This window comes from Opisthocomus hoazin, chromosome 3 (genome assembly GCF_030867145.1).
Source record: "Opisthocomus hoazin isolate bOpiHoa1 chromosome 3, bOpiHoa1.hap1, whole genome shotgun sequence".
In the NCBI taxonomy this organism is placed as follows: Eukaryota; Metazoa; Chordata; class Aves; order Opisthocomiformes; family Opisthocomidae; genus Opisthocomus; species Opisthocomus hoazin.
The window spans coordinates 96,772,726-96,795,637 of NC_134416.1; the positions used below are offsets into that span (position 1 = coordinate 96,772,726).

At 40.2% G+C, this 22,912-nt stretch overlaps 1 protein-coding gene across 2 annotated transcripts in view; it reads left to right on the plus strand.

Annotated features, from left to right (window-relative positions):
• The window catches only part of TRIO (trio Rho guanine nucleotide exchange factor), a 254,705-nt gene that overhangs the window by 47,260 nt on the left and 184,533 nt on the right, over positions 1 to 22,912 (plus strand). For both annotated transcript variants that reach the window (XM_075417109.1, XM_075417110.1), the window contains exon 2: positions 20,816 to 20,890. In XM_075417109.1, the coding sequence (XP_075273224.1) occupies positions 20,816 to 20,890 (75 nt within the window). The remainder of the gene's footprint in view (positions 1 to 20,815; positions 20,891 to 22,912) is intronic.

A 22,912-nucleotide genomic window follows, 5' to 3' on the forward strand; every position in this document is an offset into this window, starting at 1 on the left:
ATGAGACTGTATGAAAGGATACAGAAAATGAAGACAGTGGTCACTTTTATAACTATTTTTTTTGTTGTTGCTTTTGCTGTCTGTCGGTATGTGGGCTGCTAAAGCGCCGTGTGGCGTGGTGCCTTCGCGGGTGTCTGGGTGCGCTGGGGAGCGGAGGGACCTGCTGGTGGTGGTCTCTCCGGGTGATGGGCAGGCGCAGCTGGTGCCCGTGGTGAGACCACTGCGCCGGGGCCGTGCCGGGCAGTTGCTGGGGAGAAGTCAACAGTTGTAGGCCTGGCCCAAATGTGCCCGCAGTTGCGAATGAAAGAGTTCCCTATGTAGCCCGTGTTTAGCTTGGAGTTAGGTAGTGTGCATAGGCTGTCTGGTTTTTTTTCAGTTCTTTGGGGGAGAATTGTTTCTTTGATAGGTTTGCCCACACAATGTTGGCGAGGCCAGCGTGTAGTACTACACGGAGAGCTGCTGGCCTGTCAGTGAGCTGCGTTCGTATTCAGCAGTAAACCCTGGCATCCTGTTATAAGTTGAATTGCTTACATAGTTGGCATAGTCCTGCTGAAGTAATTGCTGATGTATGGAGCAGTGTTTCATGGTGTAACGCTCTTTCAAGTGCCTGAGTCATGTTAGAGGCATGTTGTCTGGAAACAGCTAAAAGAGGTTCCTTGTTGGTTTCCTTTCTACTCTCATTTCCTGAAGAACAACAGGGGGGGTTTAGTAATTTTCTGTTCATGGAGCAGACTGACATGGAATCGTGGTGGCCTGCGACTAGGTCAGCTGTGCCCTAGGTCCGTCAGGAAAGGTATCAGTGCTGCGGATTGACGTGCTCGCTGCGACACAGATCAAATGGTTTCCCATTCGTAGCTGACTGTCAGTGACACACTTTCTTATACGCGTATCGGGAAGGCACTGTTACCTGGTGAGCACAGGCAAAATAGTAGAAGAGGATCCTGTCTTTCTTGATTTGCTTAAAAAAAGCTTTTCTTAGTCATGTCGCTTTTTTTTATGAGCTAATCTGCTGTTAGCTGCTTTAACAAAATCACGCTGCTTTGTTTGAGAGTCCTGGAAACAAAAGGCAAGGTTCGCGAAGTACTGGCAAATGTATGCAGAAATCTGGAAACTATCTGTCTTGCTCCTAGTTTTGCTGTACGCGTTGTTAAACAAGTCTAGAAGACCAGTGCTGACAGGGAAGCTGGAGTCTCTGCCTGCCCAAATGCTTATGCCGTGCAGAACAGCAGGGAGTTATATTCCAGATTACAATGAGAGAAAGGACTGTCTTAATTTGGGGTCGTTATCTTAAGTATCTTTGAGTTATTTAAGCACCAAAGTGGCAATGTCTAATTTAAAGCAAATAAGCATATTGTTTTTTCCTTGGTGGAAACTTGGTTACTTAGGTAATGCAGAGGCCAAATTTTGAATTCAGCTCTTCCTGAAGCATTAAGACAACAGCCTGTGAATAAGGTTTGAACGGTAGTCTGATAAGATGTGGCATTTCACCAGAGCTGTCATGGAGTAGAGACATTGAGTCAGTTTGCCTAGAAGTGCGCCAGTCGCGACCTGGATTTCTGGTGCTAGCACGTGTGTAACCTGTGTCACTGTGACACACTGTCAGTCAGTCTTGGAAAATGGCAATTAAACTGAAAAATTTACATTGTTTTTGATATCTTGATTTGTCAACCCAACCCAAGTGAGCCAGTTTCTTTTAACTGAGTGCAGTAATCTCTCATACTCATAGCTGGCATCAAGAAGTTTGAATCCATAGGTCATATTATTTTCAGATATGTTGGCTTTTTTGATTAGGCGTGATGAAATAAAGAAGCATTAGATATCTTTAAGGTGAAATCAAGCAGAATATTTTGTTCTTCTCCACTGTAATTTATCTTACATTTTATCATCTGGTGCTGTAGGCAGGAGTTTTTACTCACCCGACTAATGCTTAGTTTGTTCTTAATTAAATTGTTCATTTAGAGTGTTATCTAAATCTTAGGTATGTGTTACATTGAAATGATGAATTTATCAGACAGTTAATAATTGTTCAGGTCATTTGTTTATATCTGTAAAGTAGTAACTAGACAGAATATTGGGATGTTCATAGGGTTTTTTTAGTTTTGTTTTGGAAGAGATTTTCTAGTGTTTTAGAGATCAGGATAAACTTTAAATATATCACTTCAGTTTTAATTTTCTAAGGCAGTGTGTATGTCACCTTTCATTTAGATTACGGCAATATCTTCAGGAGGATAAGCATTTCAGAAACTGGGATATGGATGTTCAGGGGTAATTGAAGGATTCTGTTTCATGTAAATATAAGCAGAGATGAAACGATTAAGGAGATAACTCTAACTCTACATTTTGTTATATACTTATGGGGGATCTCCTTGCTAGCAAATTATTGTGTACACTGAAGCTTTTTATGTAACAAATGTTTATTATTGTACCATGATGATTAGATAGTAGAATTCATAAAAACAAAGCATAGGATTAAGTTTATACATGATCCAAATTAAAAAATTGCAGATCCTGGAAGGTGAGAGCTCTAAACGTGGCAATAATAACTGAGAATTGCTAGTGAACGTCCAGCTAGTGTTCAACTTCTACAATTAAAACAGTAGGCTTGAGTAAGATGAGTAGGCAGCAAGAAGGCTGACTGTTGAGTTTAAATTACATTGCATTGCGTATTTCAGGTTTTGCCATTTGTGGCATACTGTATGAAGGGTGGCTGGAGTCCAGACACTCAGATGGTGAGCTCTGTTACTCAGTTTCATTGGCCTGTCATTGCCTAAAGTACAAACGTTAGAAAGTTCAGATTATTAAACTGAAATTTTAAATAAAGAATTAGAAGCCTTATTTATATATTTTTTTTTCTTTTGCTTGGCAGAGATAAATATATAGACATTTAATAACTTTTATTTGCAATAGTGGTCCTTTCTATTGTTGAGTTTTGTAGTACAAGATTTCTAGTGCATGTCTGCCGACTTGTATGTACCCAGGGAGGAGACTGTTTTTAAACTGTCTTCCAATCTGGGAACAGTTGCGTCTGGGTATTACATAGGATTAACTAGCAATCATTGTCAAAGCCTATTTGGTAGTAAATCCAGGCAGAGCAACTGTTAAACAAACTGACGGTCAAGCAAACTGTACAGGCAGAAGATATGCTTTGACAAAGATGACTTGGATTTTGAACATGTATTGTACCTTTTTTCATCTGACTGCGCCAACAAGACTAGTTAAAAAATGTTTTGACTCAGAAATAGAGCTTCTTGGAGAAGACAGAAACCTAGCAGCTAAGGAAACTATATCAAATGCACTGGGGTCTTGAACTCAAATCTGAGTTTGTGAAATCAGGATTCATTTTTTTCTGATAAAGGGATAAGGATTTAATTTGCTGTTGTTTCCAAGTGTTGTTCAGTTTATTCTAAACTAGAAAATCTATAAACTATTTAGTTACTCCATTTTGTTGGCCACAAACATACTGAGCCTCTGGGGTATGAACAATGTGTTCTTATAAATGGGATACAAACCAAAAAACTGGTGTACTGATACTTCTGAATGGTAAGTCACTTGAATATTTCTTGAAATTTGTCTTGTAATGGCATGTTACTGTATAATATTAAAAATTAAATTGAATGTGTAGCTATAACATGGTAGAATCCTCTCTACTTGTAGGTTAGTTAATGACCTTGTAAGATGGAGAAACAGAAAACATAGCTATGGTGGGTGAAGCTTGACAGTGCTTCTTGACAATGTGTCAAAGCAATTCTGTATTCTTTACTCTCCAAATAGATGTGGGTAACACTTCGTGTTTAAGCATGATGTAAGTGATAATGGCAGCTATGGTATTAGGTGTCAATCAAAATAGTGTGCTTGTAATATTAGTCATCTGCTGAAGGGAGCATAAATGCAGATACTGAGCTGATTGTGAAGAAGAAATGCCTGTGGTGTGTTCAGGGCAAATAGCACTTCAAGTAAATGAAGATGATTCTGGAGATAAGGATGTACGCAGATAAGCTAATGGCCGCCTGTGTCAGAAAAGCATTGCTCACCTGACAACTATTTGTTCAGAGATGATCTTTGAGCCAGTAGCAGCACAGTTGTCTTCTTGCTCTAAAGCTGCTGTTCTGGAGAGTGAATATTCAGAGGATGGCATGGTAGCTGATTAGTGTAATGCTGTAATTCTGGCTTTTGGAATTTGATCGGTGATCCCCAGTGGCTTTCCAGCAAGTACTCTTGTCTGCTTTAGGTGAATTTTAAAGTAATACAGGGTTTCCATTGATACTTCCCTTAAAATTTTTCTTTATCTCTTTTTGGAAACAAGAAGGACCCCTGAAGATCTTTGCCAACTGAGGACTCTAGTTCGCATATGACATACAGTTAACTTTGCTTGGGCTCGCGGCAGTATGTTAAAATTCAGACTCATGGCTAAGCTTCTAATGTGGGGTACCCCTGAATAGAAATATATGGGTGCAGTTGGTTTATCTAACTTAGTCTTCTATTTGTTTGATAGGCTGGATTTTCAGAACTGGATCAGTTCCACAGTCTGATAGTAGAGCCAGCTCTTAGTCTTCGCTAGTGTGCTTCTGTTCTACTATACTTTATAAGTGGTATAAGAGATACCAGGCAGGTACTGAATGGGTAGATCCTATTTTCTCTTGTTTTTTGATTGTAAGCTTAAGCATATGGGACTTTTTTTTTTTTTAAGTCTGCATTATGCATTTTTTTTTACTGTGTGATAAATTAATTTCTGTTAATTATAGGCAGTCACTTTATTAGAAGTTCAGTAAGTGAAATGCTTTTTTTGGACTAAATACAGGCTCTCTTTTCCAGACTGTTCCACAGCTGAAATAATTGAACTGGTTTCTGTGTACTTTACAAGGTTAATTTAACTTGGGTTTTGGAAGAGAGCTTGCAGAGTTTCACTTGGAGGTAAAATACTGATGGTTCTTTAAACAATTTGTCTAGGTGCTTGTTTAAACACTAAATTACTTTTTTTTCATTTAAACATAGATCTGATTTAAGATAACTTCTTCAATCATGGATTACTTTGTCAGCCTTAGAAAGTTGTTTTTTCTAAATTCAGTTGTGTTTCTTACAGATTCATTGTGTATCTGAATGATTTTCATGGCTGTTACGATAAAAGCATTTTGTCTTGTTTTTGCATAATAGTTCTCCAACCAGGTTAGTCAATGTTCATACCCTTTTGCTCTTGATGGAGCAGGGTGTAAGAGCAAGAAGAGTGCTTGTTGGTGTCCTTGTGTCTTCACATTGGAGGTGCAGGTACCCATGTGTGTGGAGTGCCTTGGTGTTGACCAGTAACTGTCAATCAGCCTTCCCTTAAGGAAGGCAAAGATGAGTATTTCAACTTAAATTGTTTTTTAACAGTCACCAAAATGTGCAAAATCAATTACAAATATTTGACTTACGTGTAGAAGTCTGTATGCACACTTGGCTTGAACAAAGGGTTGTTTCATTTTGCCTTGTATTTAGCTCTGCGGTCTGTCCTGCTTTAAATTTGTATGTAGAAGTGTGCATACCTGTCTGCCTTGTGTATTGGGTTGTGTTTTTGAAGAGTCTCTTACTGATAGAGCGTGGTAGTTTTAGTAGCCTTTCTTTTTTTGGATTGTGGAGAATTCAATTTATATTGAAATTTTCCTGTATATAATTCTCCCTTCTCCGTAGAAGTGAAAATTCCCTAAAATGTTTTTCTTCCAGACGACATGTCCATTTCTGCAGGAGATCTCTATTTGTTCAATTTCTTTATTTTTAACCAGTTTGTCAATGGACAGCTGATAAACAGGATTTAATGCATGGTAGCCTCTGTTCAGACTACTGATGTGGTGGTGGTTAATCAAACTAAGAATCCCCAGCCTGCTTTTGGTAATTATCATAAAACTCTGACTTAAGCTGGCACTGCCACCAAAAGGGAATATTCACTGAATTGTGCCCTTGACAGCGTGGTTGCATGTGTGCCCACATATGTACTGCCCCACAATTATTTAATGAACTATCAAGAACTGTTTGCACAGATGTCTGTACCAGAAAATTGAAATATCGTAGTTTCATGGTGGATGTCTGAGTTGGCACTTTGATTAAGACTTAATGCTTATTAGTGGAGTATCTCCTTTTTAGTAAATCATAAGTAACTACAAATAACTTTGCTCTAGAGCTTTACGGTTAGTCCACCAGCTGCCAGTAGTTACTTGCTGCCTACCCTAACTGTATCATATTGCATTAATACGATTGATAGAAGGAGTTACAGTACAATATAATTAAGCCTTTAATTCAGTTGTAATCAGCTGGTAGGTGCTCATAGACTAACAAAGTAACAGCACTGAGCTGAACTGGTAAAATGGAAGCAGATTGGAAGGTAGAGGCTCTGTAGCAATTCTTTCTTGCTATAATTGCAATCTAAGAGTGATTCATTTTTTTGACTATTGCAAAGCAAATAATCAGTGGAGGAGAAGGGCTGTTGCTCAGAATCATCAGTTATTTCAAACCTTAGTTCAACAACAACAAAACAAGAAATCACAATAAACTTGACTGTCACATTTAATTGGAAGTCTTTGTGAGAAATCAAATTTTTAAATACTAGTATCTTTACTGTGGAATAGTATGCTCTGAATTGGAACGATTAAAAAAATCTGATGAGGTCAGGGAGCTTATATCCATAGAAAGTCATTGAGCCAAGAGCTTGAAGAGAATTCAAAAAAGTCTGGACATAAGAATAGTAATCTGAAAAGTGATTTTAATGGCTATCAATTACCCAAAGAGGTCAAAAGCAGGCCTGGTGTAGGAATGGGATTATCTCACATTTGCCAGCGACAGGCTACTTTGGTAGGCAACTTAAGCTTCTGATGTTGGCCCTGTCTGAGAAGCATTTTGGACTCATTCGAGATATTTTCTCATACATCCAAATAAACTTTAGCTTTGTTGATTTTTATTCTTAAATTAACTTTCTTTATAAAATGATTACTTAATAACAAAGCTATCAAGAAGCCAAGTAGAGATGCTGTGTTATGGTGCTGTAACTTGGATCCTTAGCATCATCATGAATATCGTTATTTCAAGCATAAGTGACAAATAATAGAATCACAGAATAGTTTGGGTTGGAAGGGACCTTTAAAGTTCATCCTGTCCAACCCCACTGCAGTGAGCAGGGACATCTACCACTAGATCAGGTTGCTCAGAGCCCCGTCCAACCTGACCTTGGATGTTTCCAGGGATGGGTCATCTACCACCTCTCTGGGCAACCTGTGCCAGTGCCTCACCACCCTCATTGTAAAAAATTTATTTCCTGCTTATATCCAGTCTGAATCTACCCTCCCTTAGTTTAAAACCATTACCCCTTGTCCTATTGCAACAGGCCTTGCTTAACGTTTTAAGATGTCCCCATCTTAATCAGCCCCCTTTAAGTACTGAAAGGCTGCTATAAGGTCTCACTGGAGCCTTCTCTTCTCCAGGCTGAACAGCCCCACCTCTCTCAGGCTTTCCTCACAGGAGAGGTGTTCCATCCCTCTGATAATTTTTGTGGCCCTCCTCTGGACCCGCTCCAATAGGTCTGTGTCTTTCCTGTGCTGAGGGCTCCAGAGCTGGATGCAGGACTCAAGGTGGGGTCTCACCAGGGCAGAGCAGAGGGGTACGTCCTTTAGTTCAAAATTTTACTTTTCATGAGTCTCAAGTACTTCACATATGTTTTCCCCAGATGTTGAGATGTTGTTCCCCAGATGCTGAGATAATAGTACAATTTTTAGTCGGCTTTGAAATCAGGGCAGTTCTGTTGCTGCTAGCAGTACTAGCATTGTGACAGAAATACATCCTGCTAGCTAGCTTGCAGCTCCCCCTCTGAAGAGTTACAAGCCATGGAGTTTGTGTTTGATACTCAGTTACTGAGTTCAGAACTAAGTTGCATTGGAAATATGCTGATTTAAGCTAACTGGGGATAAATTTGTATGCTATTGAGTTGTATATGGCGATAGTCTAAGTCTTGCTTCTGATCCTCACGAGAACAGAAGTGTACTGAGTCAAAGCATCTGCTGTAGGAAAGGGTCTCCAGACATCTCAAGTTGATGTACATATACTTCAAGTTCTGTTAAGTAAATTCTGAGGAGGACTAGTCCTCCTGATACACGTTGTGAAGAGTAAATGGTTAGTAGATAAAATGCTGCATCTATTTTTATTACTCTTGTAGTTAAAGTAGTGCCAATGAACTGACCTATCATTAGTACAAGCAACAATTGATGCAAGCAACAAGCAAGGTTGATGCAGTGGTAGTGAGGATAAAGTATAACAGCAAAACTGTGTTCCTGAAAGACTTACTAAGAATGTTCTTGTGTATCAGATGTACTAGGGGACGCTGGTCATTTACACGTGTGCTTAGATAGGGAGGCTGTTGTGATACATCAGCTATTGAAACTTTTGGGGAAGTCTCTTATGAAGCAGTTTCAGTCCAGGTCTTGTAGTCTTCTAACTGGATGATCAGTCACACAGTGCTGGATTCAATACTCTTCCCATGTGCTGAATCCAGAATAACACTCATCATCTGTCCGTACGCTTACAAATATCCGGATTACTTGTGCTGGAAAAGGACATGATCCTGCTTCATGTTCAGCCTTTCGATAGCTGCCAGGCTCAAAAGACTCAGTAAACCTCTGACATGACTTAATTTCTCAAGTATTGTTTTATTTTGTTCTTTTAAATAATAGTAGATATGGGAGTTTGGCAATTGGAATGGGATATAACGGTGTTTGAGCTCAGAGGCAAAGAAGAATGCTGCTGGGTGATTTGTCTACAAAAAAAGTGGCTCTATACCAAAAGCACTGCAATAGAGAGTGCTTCTCATTTAATAATGTGTAAAAATAAAAATATTTGCCAAAGTAAATAATGTATCAACTGTGCTGTGCTAGTGCCAGAGGCTTGTATTTTAACCTGATAAGATAGTATAGGGTGAGGGGGGAGATAAGAAAATAAAGGTGAAAGCAGCTAAAGAGAAATTTTTTTACTGTTCTGCTCTACAGAAGTTAGTGTTTGTATCTAAGCTTGCTAGGTCATTTAGAAGTACACTTATGGACTGTTAATTGGTTTTGGAGTTTAAAATCCTCAGAGACAACTCATGTATCTTTAATCGTGTCAGGAACCAAAGACATGAAGGCGGAGGCATGGTTAGATGTTACCTGGTGGTTTTAAAATACATTGTAGACTTCTGAAGTAATGTATTTACATACATACCAAGGTACACTGGTGCTTTTCGGTGCAATTAAAATCTTAGCTCCTATTGTTGTCGCAAAGAGCTTTTCCGGGAAATCATATGTATTTAGAATTTTGTGTAGAGTGAGTCAGTGTTGCAGAAGAGCAACGAGCCCATTTTAATTGAGCTTAAATTAGGCCATTTTTGTGAACTTAATTAAAATATTATAACTTACAGTGCTTGAATCATTGTCATTATCCTGATTTGCAGATGGTATCACATGGTATCTATACCATACTACATAATGCTTGTGAAGTCTGAGCATGTTCTTTAGAGGCATGGATTAGAGGTGCTGTAACATGCCCATATGATGAATGCCCTCTATTGAAATAAAATAACATGGAGAACATTTGCTAGTGGTGGTATTTTGTGGGTATTGTTGCAGAGGTGGCTAACTGGATAGTTTGGCCATGTAGCATCTTTGTATTGTCCATGTTCTGGAAGACTGAAGAATAAAGCTGATGGGTGAATACTTGCTGCTTGTGCTAACAGAACAGTAATCGTCTGCACTTTCTTACTTGAATGAGTGCAGCCGTATCGGGCTGCATAGATTTGATGGTAAAACTTTGAACATGAAATAGTGGGGGCTCACAAATATTTCTTACACTGGATTTGTTGTGCTGGCAAGTAGTAGGAAGTGGTAAGTTGTAGTTGAAGGAGAACTTGATTAGCAGGCTTGTGAACATGATCCAGTGTCCCTACTTAAAATAACTGTTGTTCTTAAAGAAATTTGACACAATTTGAATAAGTATCAATTCCTTCAATATGCATGTGAAGATTAAAGCTAGAGAAACAAACAGTAGGATGTCTGAATGCCCTTGGATGTTTAGAGGCTTCTGTCCTAAACAGCATTAGGAGCTGCTTGCTTTGTCTTGTCTGTCTCAGTATTGCATATGCTACATAGCCTTAATAAAGGTGAGTCTGAAGCTATTTTACTCGTGACTTGAGAATAGGTGAGTTGGTGAGAAATTCTTCCCTGGTTGTGAGTGCTGAGTTTGGGAGTATGCTTCTGACCAGAGCTGTAAAAGTGCACACGCAGCGTTTATAGTGATGTGTATCCATTTACAGAAGTGGATGAAGGTGAAGGCAGGACGCTAATCTTATTCTCATTAAAGTAACACAGAAGGAGCTGAGTAAGTGGAGTTCACAGAGAACACCCAGCCTTGATTTAGGCTGAATTTGTGCACTTCGGTAGCTGTGTGAAATGTAGCTCTAATGAGATTCAGGATGCTTGCCTTTGTCATCTGAGGGAAATAATCTGCTAGAGCAAATTCGATAAATGAAGAGTGAAACCTCCCTGTCTTAGTAATGACAATCTGCAGAATCCTTTCTGTTGGTTCTGGAGTGAAATCTCTTCGCAAAGCAAAACGTGGTAAGGATCTTTTGTTTGTTTCTAATGAAATTTGCCAGCAGGATCATATGGGGAGGATTTTTGGCAGGGCGGGGAGAGGAAGGTTTGCGTGACTTCAGCTCGCTCCTCTTTCTGCATCGGTGAGGTTTGGGGGATGGAGCCGGGGATGCAGCGTGTGGCAGCTCTCCTCCCGGGCTGAGCGATGGCTCGGCCCTGCACAAAGCTGGTGATGTAATGCGCGGCGGTCATGTGGGAGCCATGCTGTCATCGCCTTGCATGCAGATGGAGCAGTGCTGCACTGCTTCCCTGCCGCCAGCCCCGCGCCTGGCTCGTTTTTGTCTCGGCAGAGCGATTGCTTGTTTGCTTTCTTTGCCTTCTATTGTCTTAAACCTGTATTTTTAATTAATGTGGCATGCCTGCTAAGAATACATATGCACCTGCTCAGAGTAATTCAAGTTATAATTTCTAACATAATCCTAGTGCAAACGAGATGGGTATTGGACATCTCTTTTGGCATTTCATGCTAATCTTACTCTCCCTTTTAAAGATAGGGAGGGAGACAGGTTGCTGTTAGCAACCACTTGCATATTAAAAGTGAAATGCCCAAGCTGTAATTACCATGTAGACTTCTGAGCGATATTCTTTTTTTTTTTTTTAAGAATTAGTTAATTCTAATCAGTAGCATATGTTAATTAGTGTTTTAAATAAAATCAGCTCAATAAAAAGATAAAAAAGGAGAGCAGGGAGAAGCTCTGATGTGAAACTTTATTTGCCCCTCTCTAAATGCATCTAACAGGCACACATCTGAAACTAAGGGCTGTATAAAATAAGCTGCAGATGATTCTTTTTCTCTTTTGTTTGAATCGATATGAACTGGACTGTTTTTATGATACAGGATAAAGAAAAGTGTCTCCCCCTTCCTCCTCACGTTGATCTTTTGTATGTGCACTGCCATGTAGCACAGAAGCTCAGATTCATCCTACATTTCCTGCATTGGAAAGCCCTCGGAGCTTGAGCTCCTTACAGCTGCAAACTAATAAAATGGGAATTTGAAGGAATGAGCGCTGCACACAAATCAAGTTATTTGACATACATCTTGTTGCAAACTGCTAGTTTTGCCACAGAAGGAGTATAAAATGTCGTGCAGAAAAAGGAAGGGGAGGGGGAAGGAGGAAGGAGTATTCAACAAAAACGGTTGTTTACAGACTGATGTTTGGAAACTTGAATGTAACGTAGTCTAATTTTTGCATATGAGTGTCCATAAGGTGATGAAAGTGTTGTGAAAATGTGTGCATTTAAAAAAAAAAAAAGTGGGGAAAGGGATAAAAATTTAAAAAATAAAACCAGTAAATACCCAATCTTGGAGTCTATGAATGATAGGAAGCCCAAAAGTAATACTTTGTGCTATAAAAAGGCATTTCTTCTGAAGAATGTGCAGTCTGTTTTTTGGTATTTTTGATTGATTTCAGGGCTGATGGAAATAGTACTTCCTATTGTTGCTGAGGATAAAACAATGCAGGACAATTTTCAATCTGTTTTAACTTGCTTATTTTTACTACCCTTGCTGTAGTCTTCATCAATTTCAGTGTGGAAAGGGATTTCTCCAGATGGTGGTTTGGAATGAGAGCCAAAGGACATGATCTAAAATGTTATGTTCCAGCTGTTGCTGCGCAGAATTTAGAGGCTACTGCCTTTCACTTCATCTGTGTTTTGAACACAAAAATAGGTAAAATTGCTTACGGACCTTGTTGTTAAAACAACTGCATGTTAAAGCATCTTTTATGGGAGACTGGGTACCCCCTAACAGTGTAGACCCCTTAAGCCATGAGTGTTGGTAGCAACAGTCAACAAGGAAGGTATCTGCTGGCGTTGAGAGCAGTGTGCTACTGCTGTATTTGAACACCACCCCGAAAAGGTTTGTTACCTCAGTAGCACAGTGAATTGGAGTACTGCAGCGTTTAGAGGCGCATGAGCAGTTTCCACCAAAACAACCAAACTCCCAACAGTGTCGGTAGGACCGCAGGAACAGATTGAACATCCCGAATGGATAGATAAATTTCAGGAACACAGTTCCCCTTACTTCAAAGGGGGGAAACTGGGCAGGTTTTGATTGTCTCATCTGAAGTTTCTGTTGAAAAATGTACGTTTGTACTTCTGGCTCACACATTTCATAGGATCAAAGGTTCCCGTTACCCCATTAAAAGGAAATGGCAGATTTTTAACAAAGCGATTTAGGATTTGGAGTTTTCTTCAATGTTATGTTCCTACGGCAGCTCTTCAACACAGTAGTACACCTGAGGTAGCTAGTTTCCTGGTAATGGCTCTTTCTTAACTGAGGAATAGATGAGTATGCAAGTTTCCAAGAAAAGGACGATCACTCAGTGAATTTAATCTTGCTTGAGTATTTGTCACCAACTACACTGGTAGCCTTTTCTTGTCCCACACCCCTCTGTATGACATTGTGCTCCTCCCATAATTTGCTGTCAGGAGAGTTGTGTCCTGGTGTCAGGACCAACCACAGAGCTGTTAAAAATGGTTAGAGAGAACCTCTTACACTTAGCAAAAATGCCAAAACATGAAAGTGGCTTACAGAGCTAGTAAACGTCTAATGAATCTCATTTTCTTACTTTAACACAATTTCCAAGCTGTTCACTGGTGTGAGGTCCTGGTTACCGTGTGGTAGCACCGCGTACCAGCTCGGTACCAATGAGGTGCTGGTCCCTGCAGCAAGTGTCGAGAGTGCATAGGATGCAGAACAAAACAGGATGAGGAGGGACATTTGTGAGCTGTTGTGATTAACGTGAGGGTTAGAAGAAGTAATGTTTTCTGATGAGTGGATCTTGAGCCTGATGAGACCAGAAGGGAGTCAAACGCGTACTCACATCATACTCCTGCAATTGCTTTAAATTTAGGACTAGGTTCTTAATGTTAAATGAATAGCTATTAGATACAAGAAATACTTTGCTTAAGCTCATGACTATGGCTGCTGGAACAACACTGAAATCGTGCCCCTCTGGTAATATGGTTCTAAGCTGTGTCCTTGGTGGAGTCACCTGGAGGCTTTAAAATCTGGACTGAGAAAAAGTGAATGAATAAATGATAAATGCCAAGGTTACTGATGTTGCCCAGTGATCTGTATGTCATTTAAAAAAAACTGCTGATAGTTCCTCATTTTCTCCTGAAAAGAAAGATGCATGGGCTTAACGATGCCATGACAGGCATACTTAAAAGTTAGTGTTCCTGAGATGAATTGCCATTATACCTTTTGAAACTGGTCATCTGCAAGCTTGTGAAGCTTCAGAGAAGAGAAAGGAATTGCAGTCTTTGCCATAATTTCCTGGAATTCTCTGGCTTTGTTGCAATGTGAAAGATGGTCTGAGATTGCTGAGCAGCAATGAATATAGGCAGTGTCTGTAATGGGAAGTGATAACAGTGCAGTTGGTGAATTGACAGCTCTGATTGCTCTATGAATCCTTACTTGTGTACAGAAGTATGAATTTATAGTTAAGCCTTCTATAAAATTGAAATTGGCACTTAAAATACTTGAGTTAAAATAAAGAAAAGCGTTCAGTAATCCTGTACATGCACTAACTTTAGTTACCTTTTGGTCCCCTTTGCCAGCTCTTTGGGTTGTATTCTCAATTTGTGCTGGTTTTTGCCATTTTCTGCTTTATGAAAATTTTCTTTCTCCCCTTTACCTCTGTAATCTGATTTCATTTGTAAACCCAAGAACTTGTTGAGTTCAGCAGTCATTTTTTCCAAATCTAACTGAAAGAAAGGATCAAATGGTTCTACTCATTTAATCTGTACTGGTTTCTGTGTAGTAATTTAAGAGTAAGGATCTAAAAGGCTTCACAATAGCTGCTTGGGAATCTCATCATGTCTTATTTAAAATTATTTTTCATGGGATAATACCATCTTTAGAAATTTGCCCACTTCCTATTTTAAAAACCTTTCACTAGCAAAATGGGAGAAAAGGAACCTGCTTTGTGCTCTCTTTCTGGACACTTGAAAAACATGGGGGGTAGTGGATAAATTAACTTGCAGTTGAGGTTTGTCATATACAGTTGTTAACTGATAAACAAAGCTGAATAAACTTGTGGATTTCCAGGATTTAAAATGAATGTCATCATCTTGTGATATGGGAGAGGAAAAAGGGCAAATAATGAAAGCTGAGTCAATCTAATAATGCACTAACTTTATTACATTTGAGCTTCTTTATTTCTTTTATTTTTGTTGGGGTTTTTTTTGTTTTTCTTAATTAACTAGAAAGCAATTTCTCTTGAAATGTAGCTAGGATGACTTTACAATTAAAGGGAGGAATAGCTCAGATTTCAGTCGTGTAGTTGATATCATTCATGCTGTGAAATAGAGGGAATGCTGAAGACGGCAACATCTTGGTTTCTTCTTGCTTAAATGTTGGCTGGCTACAGTTTTGAGCTTTTCTGTTCCAAGGTGAAACTTAATCAACGTGAAGGGACCGGAGGGTGCAAGGATTTGTGCAGAACCGTTTGCAGTTCCTGCTGCCTCACCTAGATGCAGGAAGCCGCTGCTTGGCTAGGAACGGTCTCTTCCTCACCTGTGGAAGTTGTTTTGTCTCTCCTCTTCAAGCAAATATTTCTTTCTACTTATATGACAAACATAAATCTGTCTGATTACTACCCAACTCCTGGACTGCCTGAGCCATAGCGTTAATGTAGCAGTTCTGAGTGCCTGCCATCTCAGTTTCAATGTGATGTGTTGCCTTCCTGTAGAACTTAGAGTAGCGCATGGATTTTTGAGCAGAAGCCTATCAGAGCAGGTCCTTTGAAACAAAGAGAGTACTCTGCTGGACAGCAACTCACTGAAAGAAGTTTATCTGGTTTGGGATGGGATTTCTGTCAAAGAAGAGGTAGCGATTAGAAGGCTGGTGCTGGAGGGAGCAGCCTGGCAGTTAAGGCACTTGCTTGCTGTCAGTGAGATGACACTGAGTCGCTCTTCTGAAGTCCAAAGAGAGACTAAAGCATTGATGTATTCTGGTTTGAATCTGACTCTTTTTGTTTGCACCTGGAAAAAGGTCTTGGTTTTATGTTACAGGGTGAGAAGCAGTTGTGTTCTTAAAGGTGTGAGTTTTCAGGATGAGAGCATTCCCTTTTTTATTTGTGTTTTTTCTAGCCAGGTTACAGAAAAGTTTCAAGTCAGTTGTGTGACACCAACGGGTGAGTGCTTCGCCAGCCTCTTAGCAAAGAGGTGCGGCTCTTACCCCTAATATCTGAATCTTTTTACTGTCTTAATTTCTGTTTCTGTGATTTATGTTCGCTGTCATAGCTGAACAATGCACATCACTGAAGATACCTTCGAAGTAACAAAGACTTCTGTGTTCCTGGGGCAGCGATGCGTCTTTGGGGAAGCTGTTCCCAGTGTTGTTTTGTATTGCAGTTCCTTAGTCCAATTGTTAGCTTAAAAGATGTGTTTAAGACAATTTTGTATGCTCCCTTTAATTGTGCTGCAGACTAGTTACTGATCATTGCAGTGCAAGAGATGGTTAACAAAGTTACCCGTGTCTGAAGGACACCTCAGCCGTAGATGAGTACAGCACTTGTCTTGGATGCGTGAACTACCACACAGGGTACCCAGTTTCTGTTACTGCTCTAAAGGTGACTTGCTTGCTGTATTTCAGTGCCCGTGAGAAGTATCATCAAATTTGGTACCCAGGGAAGCAGCAGAGCTACAGACATGCTGCGATTTCCAGGCAAAAGGTGGTTCCCTTAGACTGTGTTACTCTCAGGTCTCCAGGGCAGGTGGACGTCAAGCTCTGTGGCCAGGTCTTCGCTATGGGAATTGGGAACTCTTGCAGCCCAAGTGAGAAGGGGCTGTCCTGGCCATTTGGGTAAAGGCTTCTCAGAAATGTCCTATGGGTCATACCTGTACCCAGGAAAGCTGTCTTTGCATGCATCTTCCAGCTTAGATAAATTAATGTATTGCAGCAAAGTATCTTGGCTTCATACAGCATGAGAAAAAGTACGAACAATTTAGTTTGTTACATTTGGCTGGCTGATGGTGTCTTTTGGCTCTGAAGTTGTGGGGGCAAAGAGGAGGTGGTGTGTTTATGGGAACAACTTCTGAATTTTCCAGTGTATGAACTGTATAAAAAGTTTAGGTGACTTTCTTTTGCTTCTTTCTTGTTTGCATGTTTTAAAGATCTTTAGTTGTGTGATGCAATGCTTCAATGAAGACTCTGTGATAAGAGACTGTTTTATTATAAGGCTGTATAGCTGCAGCTCAGGAGATTGTGTAATTCTGAAAGCTTCATGCGGAGGGGGGGGAAATCTCTTCAATTGAAATGGACTACTTAGCAGATTAAGTAACACACAACTAAAGTTGAGTATTAATTAGCATAATTTGAGCTTCTTCTCCCTTGACTGGAAGTTAGGGAAAAATGTATGATGTATGAGACAGCAGAATGGCATATACTACCTGTCAAAAATCGGAAACTGTAAAATGAGTATTCCTTTAATAGTTATTGAAAATATCAAGGGTGGTTTTCCTGTTTAAGAATGAAATTATCTTTGAAAGATAACTAGCGTAGGATTTATTATTAAAAAGCACATCTTTAAAATAAAAATGCCTTTTAGGTTAACTGAATAGTTAGAGGAACAGCATAAGCCTGTGCCGTATATGCACATACATCATGCTTTCAAGAGAGAAGCGTGTGCCGCGGGAGCGAGCGCCCGTTTGGATGTCGTGCTCGCCCAGATGCGCCGTGCAGGCTTGGGTCCTTGGGTCGTGTTCTTCCTTCCTTCGAGCTGGCCCCACCGGGAGCGGGTCTGCTGCCAGCAGCTCCGCGGGCTCCGTCGCTGCCATGGCGGGTGACGGGGCTGCGGGCACTGCGGCGGCACTGCGATGGCGGGGCTGCAGCCGGCCGGCCGGGGAAGGATGACATCACCTCCAGCAGCATGTGATGCAGCCGGCTGGCGCGGAGGTTGCTGGGCTGTGTAGGGAGAGATTGGTGCAGATATTTATGGCACTTCATTTGAGTGCGGTAAATGCTGTTTTTTGGTTTTTTTTTTAAATGAAATCCTCATAATCGCGAATGCTTTGTGGTGTATAGGCATTGATAAAGGGGGGGGGAAGCCCACCCCAAGCCCTTATAAGCCTGCTTATATTGCTGTTTTTTTGTTTACTGCTCTGTTGGAGATAAAAATATGATGCTTTCTTGCTGCATTCACCCTCTTTGCTCCCCAGCATTCTTTCATCAGTTGTAATCCCCACAGTCTATTCAGTTAAGCTTTAACACTGCAGAACTGGAATAAAAATAGACTGTTTAGAGTAGCAGGAATATGATAATCCGAGACAGTGAGCCTTAAGGATATGCAAATCCGGAACACGAGCCGAGCACTAACGTATTTGCTAGGGTGTTTACTTTGAGCAGCCCCTTAATAGTCAAAGAAATGTTATCTAAATGTTTCTTGCTTCTTACATGCCACAGGCAAAGTAAAATGTGCAGCTGCTGCGCATCATCTGAGGTGAAGCAGTTTAAGGGCTTAGAAGTCTGAGCAAGCAAGTTGCGGTAACATCAGTGTCTTGGGTAATTTTGAGCTAAGATAGACAGCAAAATACAGCACTAGTTTCTGCATGCTTTTTAGGTGAGGAGAAAGTGTTTTCTACCTCTAAATTTACTGTAAAGAAGAGGAATCACCACGGTTGATATGAAAGCTGAGCATGCTAAATTGGCATCAAATTTATGGTGGGTAGCTCAAAGCATGTTAAAAAAAAAATTTGCCTCTGGAAGTGTGCCTGTATTCTTTAATAGTCAGCTAAAGCCCAAATATTTCAAGGTGGAAAAAGGTATTTGCTGTCTTTTTAGATCGGTTATTTAAGCCCGCGGTTTTCTTAAACTCTTGTTTAAAGCTTTAGTCCCTACTAAATGAACACTTAATAGGAGGAAAACTGTACGCAGTTTGAGTAAAAGGCTGCTAACTCATAGCCAGTACTCTGGAGGAAGGAATAATGCAAGAGGTTCCTTTGGAGCCATCTTAGACCTCTGAGTCAAAGTGCAAACGTTCAAGAAACAGCTGTGTCTCTCCACTGCTCTGTCGGTCTGGAGTTGGTGTGTAATTGCAAAATCTTTGTCCATCATGTAGAAACCCTCCGTGTAGCGTGGTTACCTGTGGAACCAGTTTTCCTGGTCCAGCCTTTCTGAGACTATGTATTGAATTTTGGGTTTGTTTTTGGTTTATGGTGTTCGGGTAAAAACAGGGAGCTAGCCAGTGGCTGGAAGAGGAGGATTTGTTGAGTTTTCTTCTGTCATCTGTGGGTGCTGAGACAATGACCTGGTTGAACACTTCAGCTACAGTGAGCTGGAGGGATTCCTGGTGGACAGACACTTGTCTAAATGCGTTTTTAAAAAATCCCCAGTGGTGGATAGTCCGTACTCTTCCACCAGCAATCCCGTGTGCTGCTTCGTGGTTCTTCCCTTTACAAAACTCCCTACCATCTCAAGTAAACTCTTACTGTAATTCTACCCAGCTTACTTTTGCCACTGCTACCATGTCTTCCCTCAGTTTTGAGGACTGCTACCATGTCTTCCCTCAGTTCTTCAGGCTACACAGCATCATTCTGTTTAGTCCTTCCTCATAACTCATGACATGGAAGCATCTGGCCATCTTTGTCCCTTGGGTGTTCTCTTTGGTGTGTCCTGGGTTGGTTTTGAAGGGTAGTGCGTGTAACTGGTTAGTGTGGTGGCACAGAAATCTCAGCATTGCTGGCTAGAATAGAAAACCTGTGATGTAGTTTACAAATACGATGCCCTTATTTACAAATCTTCTGTTACTTGATGACACCAGTATGATACCTTCAGGTTTTAGCTCTGAAGTGCACGGCTCTTTCGTTAAAGCTCACAGCCTGAGACCAAGGGATATGAAACATCTGGATAGTTTTGAGGAGAAACGATGGCCCCCCTGCCAGACATCAATGGCAGCTTCTGCTGCCATCTCTAGAGGGATTATGGCTCTTTTACACAGAGGAAGAACAAAATATTTTAGAAAAGACTGCCACATGTACACCAGAGCTTGCTCTTGTAAGATTTCCCTGAAACTATAAATAGAGAAGAAGCTTGTTTTACCATCTAAAATAGCTCAAACGGCTGCTTTTAAGGAACACAACTACTGTTTTGTAGCAGGTGTTTTGGACTGTCTTAATTAGCAGTACTTCTGGGCTTCAACAGTGATAAAGAAGTAAGGGCTTCCCACTTACCCCAGAAGAGGTACTTTGTTTAGAAAGGAGATTTTTAAAAAGGCACATGAATCCAAAGAGACTGGGAAAGATCATACAGACAGTTGCAGTGTGGTTACAAAAGCACACAGTTTTTTTAAGAATTTTGGAAGTCCCAAAAGGGACTTATTCTGTATTCTACAGGTCAGTGTGGAATAGAAGGTCATAAATAAAATGCTTTCTAAATCTCCCTTAATAAAGAAGGGAGAAGTTTAGAATCTGGCCACAGAAATGTAATGGAAGTAGAGAGGAGGGACAAGGTGTGCTGCTTTGCGACGTTGACTGTGATCGCTCACCTTGGACCATTTCAAGCTCCGTGGGTGTTTAAAGTTAACATGACAAAGTGTGTTCTCCACTACAAAACGCTGCTCCTTTCAGGCAGCAGAAAAGACACAGTTGGGAGCTTTATCTCCCAGTTCTGCTTACAGAAGTGACATCAGGCAAGTTCCACGTAAATAGTGTTGGGTTTTTTTGGTGGGTCTTTGTGTGGTGTTTTGGGCGGATTTGGGAATTTTGGGGGGTTTTTTGGCGATTGGGTTTTTTGACTGATAATTATTCTGAAGGTACCTACTCTTATTAGCTTGACTTTACTCCTCTCTGCTGGAACAAAAAGTGAAAGTGGGATTTGGAATGCCTAAAAAGCACAAGGGTCCAACTGATAGTTTTTACGTACTGACGCAAAAGGCTAATTCCAGTATCCTGTTTTCTATGGAGGCTTGCTGACAGATCATGCTACTTGTGTTAAGCTAGTCAGTGATGACTTCTTCATTAATATATCTTAGAAGTTTAGGGGGTTTTTTTTCTTTTTTTGGTTTTTTTTTTTTTTTTTTTTTTAACCTTTTACTGTAAGGTTATCTTAATTCCTGTAAGCATAACTTTCGGATTGTATTCCAAAGGTAAATGCTATACAGTGCATTCATTAGATGTAGTAGCTGAGCTTGTCTGAATTTCTGACTAATTACCTTGTCTTTTTGTTTTTTCAGGGTTTCGCAAAAATGATGAAATGAAGGCTATGGAAGTATTACCAATTTTAAAGGAAAAAGTTGCATACCTTTCAGGTACAGTTATTTTCTTCTCTTGTAGAATGCATAATTGTGGTGTTAGTCACATGTAAATTGGTGTTTTAAATACTTTAAATGTCATTACAAAAGTCATGGAAAGCTAGAGTAGCACCTATTCCTCTTGGGTATTCCAGACATAACACGGACTTTGTGAAAGGATCTGTAATAAAGAAGGTGTGTGTGTTGTGAATATGGAACATACTGCTTGTTGTTGTGCTGGTCATGTCCTGTCCCCCCCACCCTGCATATCCAACAGCATTATTTAGAACAACCTGCTGTACTGTAGTCATATTCCTTCTCTTATTGAGGGTTCTGCTGGAGAGTTTTACAGAGATGGCTTTGTTACTGCCCATCTGAAGCACTGGAGAAATATCTGTGTTGCAGAAGTGAAATTTCAAAGCGTATCCTTCGAAGCACACTTAATATCTTCATGGTGAAATGAGTTAGCATCTAATTTTAGCTATCTCCAGCATACACCTTGAAGTTGGTTGGTTACTTAATGAGGAATAGCAGAGGATTTAAAAGTGGGGTTTAGATGAAAGAATATTATAACATATTCTATGACTCAATAAGTAACTTTACTTGACGGAATGATGGCTGAGGTGCTTATTTTCGTGAACTGCATTTTGGGTGTGACTTTCTGAAGTAACTGTTCCCAAATCTGTTGGGATTAAATAACATCATTCTCTTTGCCATAATCTTAGTGTCAGATTTAGAGGACAGCCTCATATTTGAAATGAGTGTTTTTGATAAATAATTTATCAAGAACTCCAAAAATCAAGCTCTTATTTGTAAATATTAAAGCGTACAAAATGATCTCTGAAATTACACTCTTTCGAGGTCTGCTGTGCGTGGATGCTGATGCCTGCGAGTGCAGTGTGTGGTTCACAGTACTTCATGCTGTCCACTCTGCTGAGTCAAGGAGAGGTGTAAAGCAAAAAAGATTTTTTCTAATGATCGATATAGCAGAGTGCCCAGAGCCAGTTTCTGTGGTAGTGTGGAACTCCTGATTCTTCTGCTTATGAATTGTAGTGGTGATGAAAACATGCTTAAAAGTATTTTCAGAAGGAAGGAAGAACAGAGAAGGGAGTTAAGCACAATATTTAAATCTCTCATGACTCTATTTTTGGACTTGCCTTATGGCTCTTAATGAAAACGTAGTCAGTTTCCATTCCAAAACCTCTGAATTTCCAGGTTGTCCAGAGCTTGGTTTGACCACTTAGAAGGGATCTGAAATGTGACAGAGATTCTCTAAAGCTAATTTATAAGCCTGTGGTTTTCTCAAAAGACGTTAATTCAGTGAAAGTGAAGTGGGCCAAATGAAAGCTGAAGAGAAGTTTAGGGGGAGATGATGGATTATAAACCAGGGCAGTTGAGGTCCAGGCAGGAAGAAGTGGTTGCCAGCTCGCCTGTGTAAAGGTGGCAACTTCTGACAGAAGGATGGAGCAAACAGCTGTGGGCAGCAAGAGTGGCTGGAACTGATCTGCCAAAACCTGTAGTTTCACGTTTCCATTGCAAGTGGGGCTCAAATGACATGACATACATTAGTAGTGCAAGTGATAAAAAAAAATCCAGCAACAACACAAAATAAAACAAACACACACCCCCACCTCCAGCAAAACTACCACCACCACCAGAGCTTAACCGTTGTGGAATTAGAACTGTCAAGCTTTATAACTGGGAACACAAAGGTCAGGGAGACCATTGGATTACTGAGAGGCTTTCAACGTACTTTTAAAATTTGTAAGTACAATAAGTGGTTAAGGTCTGTAGAAGTAGGACAAATTTATTAAATTATTAAACAAAATTTATTTATTTATCACAGTAGGTCTGATGTGATTCACTCTTGCTTTCTCCTCCATCATCACAATCCAGTTTAACCCCCTTGATCAAACTGTTAACAACGTGTTTTTGTAAATAAAAAAAGGAGTGGATTTTTCATAATTTAGTGTGTCTGTAGATGGAAGAGCATTCTTTCTCCTGGTTTCTGTTATCTGTAGCACCAGCCAGGGTAGTTTA